This window comes from Corvus brachyrhynchos, unplaced genomic scaffold (assembly GCF_000691975.1).
Source record: "Corvus brachyrhynchos isolate BGI_N302 unplaced genomic scaffold, ASM69197v1 scaffold164, whole genome shotgun sequence".
NCBI lineage: Eukaryota > Metazoa > Chordata > Aves > Passeriformes > Corvidae > Corvus > Corvus brachyrhynchos.
Window position 1 is genome coordinate 1,568,748 of NW_008237426.1, and position 4,992 is coordinate 1,573,739.

At 57.7% G+C, this 4,992-nt stretch overlaps 1 protein-coding gene across 2 annotated transcripts in view; it reads right to left on the reverse strand.

Moving 5' to 3' along the window:
* The window catches only part of NPTN (neuroplastin), a 25,142-nt gene that overhangs the window by 15,680 nt on the left and 4,470 nt on the right, over nt 1–4,992 (reverse strand). For both annotated transcript variants that reach the window (XM_008631311.2, XM_017731140.1), the window contains exons 2-3: nt 3,657–3,825; nt 1,439–1,533 (exon numbers count right to left, since the gene is read on the reverse strand). In XM_008631311.2, the coding sequence (XP_008629533.2) occupies nt 1,439–1,533; nt 3,657–3,825 (264 nt within the window). The remainder of the gene's footprint in view (nt 1–1,438; nt 1,534–3,656; nt 3,826–4,992) is intronic.

The window sequence follows — 4,992 nt, forward strand, 5'->3', positions numbered from 1 at the left end:
ACCCCCCCCTCGGCGTCCCAAGGAAGGCCCCCACCCCTCCCTGCCACTCCCGGCTGCTGGTACATCACTGCCCTGTGGGGTTTTTTGTCCATTTTTGACAATCCCAGGGTGGTTTGGGTGAAGGGACCTTAAAGCCCACCCAATGCCACCCCTGCCACGTGCAGGGACACTCAGGGGCAGAGAGGTGGCCCTGCAGCCCCCGGGCTGCCTCTGCCACGGGCTCCAGGGAAGCTGTTCACGAGCTGTCAGAAAATCCCTATTTTTGGAGCACGAGCACTCTGGGATTCAGCACCCTCCTCTCCCCGTGCATCAGCAGTGAGAGCTGCACCGTAATTACAAGCAGCAATTAAATCTGTGTGTAATTGCCTGAGCACCAGCACGGCCCATGCAGGTCAGCATTCAATTACAGATCTGCACGGGCAGCCCAACAGGGCCTCTGTCCCTCCCAGCTGCCCCCAGTGCAGCCCCGGCTCCTCAGCCCCAGCTTCCCAGGAAAGCATCTGAGGAGTATTTAGGTGTAAATTCCCCGTGGGAAGGGAGTAGGATCGGCCCTTACTGCGCTGCCATCACAAGCACTGGCTTCTCTTCCCCCCCAGTGAACTGCCACCTCCCTGCCAAGCTCTCCTGGTGGCCCTGGCTGGCAGAGCAGCAGCCCAGCCCCGAGGCAAACACTCCCAAAGGGCCCTGCAGAGACGATCAGAGCTGGCAGACACCTTGCTCCAGTGCCAGAGTTACATTTCCCCTCTCTAGGAGCAGTTTGTCACCTAAAGCAGCCCAGAGGAGGCAGCGAGAACTTAACGTTCCCATTAGGATAACACGAGGAGATTTAGCAATTACAGCAAAAGAGCGGAATGCAAGAAAAAATCCCCAAGAAAAGGAAAAGAAGGAAAACTAAACCCCCCCACCTGTGTGCCCTGAACACCCAGCCAAGCTCCTCAGAGGCACAGCGTGTTGGAATTCCATTTCCCACGGGCTGATGGATTCTCCCACCTGGATCCCAGGGCCTGACCAGGCACCACGAATCCCCGGAGCCAGCCCTGCCCGCAGCCCCGCGCTCCCATCGCGGCACCAGCACCGCTCTGTGTTCACCTGCAGCAACACCTGGGGCAAACCCTGCCCGTTCTGCAGCTTTCATCCCGAATTTCAGGCTCCCGAAGATGCCAGGAGGTGCCCGACCCACAGAGGTGTTCTGGTGTCCACAAATGCCGTGCCTGTGCTCCCACCTCTGTGAGGCCTTTCCCTGAATGCGTGCGAGGCTTTCCCTTGGAATCGGAGTTATTATATCCCATAATTAATTATTAGTTATAGTTCTTAACCCGGGCCTGGCTCTGTATGATGAGGAGGCCTTTCCCCTTCTGTGGGGCCACCAGGGAGCTGCTGGAGGCAGGGGATGGCATTTCCAGGAACGGGGGAGGGACGATCCCGACTGCAGCCGTACCTCTCACTTCGATGGTGGCGTTGGCGACGGGAGAGCTGGAGAACACGAACACACACAGGTACTCCCCCGACTCCTCTGCTCGGGCCTTCGGGATCCTGCAGCAGGACAGACACAGCAGAGCTGCCTCACACCCCACTCTCGCCCTGTGGCCTCAATTAACACCCGTTAATTGCACCGTGTAACCGGGCGGGCCCACCTCCTCCCAGCACACACCGAGCAACACTTCCCTCCCCCAAAAGGCCCCTGGCGTCCTTTTTTATTCATTCTTTTTAATCAAGCAAACGGCCCCTGCAGCTGAACACCAGCCCTGCAATAAAAGCAGTTAATCACACACAGAAACTGCTCGGACACACGGAAAGAGCCCGAGTGCTGACAGCACTGACTCACCGCAGCCCCGAGTTACAAAGCTAATGAATTTCAGACAAGCGGCTTTCCAAGGGCATCACAGCTCAAGAGCCACACTTTGACCACTGCAGGCAATGCTCAGAAGTGAGGAAAGGAAGGCCAAGATGGAATTGTTTGATCCTCCCCAGGCTGCCGTGCCCAGCGGTGGCACGGGGCTCCGGTTACCATCAATCATTCAGGAGCTGCAAACCAACACAGCTCAAGGTCTTCCAGCCAGGCAGCAGCTCCCTCCAGCCAGGAGCAGCCACCCCGAGGCTGGTGAGGATCAGGAGACATTCATTCCATTGCCTGTGCTGGAAGAGGCAGCATTTTTAAGGGAAGCAGTTTAACCTCTAAATTCTGGAACTTTGTGGATGATAAAAGTACCCAACTCTGAAGTCCAAGCACCAAAAACATCTCACAGCCAAACAAAGTCACTGAAAAAACAGGAACCTGGGGCTTGGAGGCAAATAAATAGAATACAAAAGAGAAGCCAATATAAAATATCAACAAATGGGGGAGGTAAATAGCCTCTGTTAATCACAGCTATGGGATGCTGCTTGCCTGAGTCCTCACCGAGAAAACCTGGAATTCTGGATTTAAACTGTACCCAAAGCACAGCTAAGGACCAGATCCAATGCAAAACCAAACGCCAGGGAGAGCAGCCTAGGAGCACTCACAAAGTCAGGATCCACTCTGCAAATGGAAATCTGGGATTCCTCCAGCTGTCCCTGGATTGACTGCTGGCAGCTCCCACAGTGCCCCCATTCCCTGGGACAAGGGGACTGTCCTGGTCTCCCACTTCACTCCTTCTTCCTGCAGCACTTGAAGCTGAAGCCAAGCCTAAACCTTCCTTTACAGAGGAATTTGGAAGGAAAACCCCAGGCTGGTTTGGAAGAGGTGCCAGAGGAGTCAGCAAGCCTTCCCGGGTGGTCATGGAGTGGCACTTGCACTAAGCCTGACCACCACTCCCATCCTGTTAATTGCTCGTTAAGGAAGAGGAGCCCCTAAAGCTCAGGCCCAGTGCTGGACACGGCACTGAGGAAGGGACAGGAGGTAATCAGGGAAGGGACTGAGGCTCATTCTTTCATTGTGAAATTAAACAGGTAATTCAGAGCGAGTTAAAGGGGAAAACAAAAGGACAAACTCGAACAAATCTTGATCAGAACCAAACCCAACTTCCACAATGCTGGGGATGAGAGGCTGCTTTGCTAAGGCCACGAAAACCTGGGACATTCCCTAATCCTGCGTCAGTGAATTAGGGGGGAAAGGGCCACCCTAGAGCCAGAAAATAGCTGGGACCAAGTTGCCAGCAGGGGTTAAAATGTCCCTGAAGTGCTCTTCAGCTTAAGGTGGAACTGGAAGCTGGATTTGCTGTCCACCAAGGGGAAAAAATGGATGGAAAATAAAAACAGGGCAAGGAAACCACAGAGGGAACAGACTCCGAGGGAGCTTCACGTGATCCCACCAACCCCAGCCAAGGCCTGGGATCATCCCCCAGCAACACCTCAGGGAACACATCCTCCCTGTCCCCAGGGCAGGCCTGACCCAGCCCATTCCTATTCCAGCCCCGATGCATCCATCCCGAAGGAGAGCCGGCCAGCATCCAACCCACCCATTCCCGGAGAAGCAAACCACGCTGTGTGTGCCTTACCCACACCCCGTGGGAAGCCCGGAGCAGAGCTCTGGAGCTCAGCCTGCAAAGCTCGGGATTCATGGAGTGTCAGCCACAGATCCCAACGCACCCGAGCCACCCCGCAGCCCGCCCGCCCTGGCTGTGGGAACCCCGTGTGTGTTCCCCCTGTGCCCCGCATGGTGCCAGGCACTCACTCACTTGTACTCGGTGGTGTTGGAGGGTTTCCTGGTGCCCGGGATCTCCTCGCCGTTCTTCACCCAGTAGCTGGCGGCCAGGGGGCTGGGGCTGCTGGTGAGGTTGCACTGCAGCGTGACAGCCACGCCGGCCACGTGCAGCACCACGTCCTCGCTGGCGTTGATCCGCGGCTCTGCAACACAGGAGCGCCCATAGCAGCCGGCCCCGGGCACAGCGGCCGCTACTCTACGGTGGCACGGGGAGCGGGAGGGAGGGCACTACACGGGGAAGGGCACGGCACCGCGGCGGGTGGGACACAGCCACAAAGCACAACCAACCACACAGCTCAGCACTGCCCGCGGCAACGCGCGGGGCCGCCGCTCCCGGCTGCAAACAGAGAATTGGGTAATGGTTTACTGGAGGACTCCCAGCACCACGGACGTCCAGGTGACACCAGCAGCTCCTGGCACCACTTTGTGTCCCCCACAGCGAAGTCCTGGGGCTTTGGAAGTCCTGTGTGGGAGACCTCAGTTACTCCTCCAGAAGCTTCTGGCTGGCTGGCACTTCATTCTTCACCTTGAGGTTGCAAACAAACCCATTTTTATACAAGCAGCCCTCAAATATAGGCTCCTCAGTGACACTCTGGATGTGCCCCCTGCCCAAAGGCTGATGTCTGCTGAAGTGCACCCAGGAGATCCCAAAGGGGAACAGCAGCGCAGGGAAGGCAGGAGCTGCGGGAGGACGGGCGAGGGCAGCGCCCAGAGCCTGCCAGTGCAATGGAAGGACCCGCAGCAGGGCACAGGCAGAGCTGCAGCTGCTTCGTTTCCAAAGGAGCCTCGAGCACAAACACAAAGAACAAAACAGCCTTGGTGCTGTGTGAGCAGAGCCCGGGAGCTCTGCCCTTCGCCGCCTGCTTCGGGGCCCTTCCAGTGCACAGCTTCGCCTGGCAGCACCGAGTTCACCCTGGAATCACTGTGGGCACTGGGCTGCTGGAATGGCTGTGGGCACTGGGCTGCTGGAATGGCTGTGGGCACTGGGCTGCTGGAATGGCTGTGGGCACTGGGCTGCTGGAATGGCTGTGGGCACTGGGCTGCTGGAATGGCTGTGGGCACTGGGCTGCTGGAATGGCTGTGGGCACTGGGCTGCTGGAATGGCTGTGGGCACTGGGCTGCTGGAATGGCTGTGGGCACTGTGCTGCTGGAATGGCTGTGGGCACTGGACTGCTGGAATCACTGTGGGCACTGGGCTGCTGGAATCACTGTGGGCACTGTGCTGCTGGAATCGCTGTGGGCACTGGGCTGCTGGAATCGCTGTGGGCACTGGGCTGCTGGAATGGCTGTGGGCACTGGGCTGCTGGAAT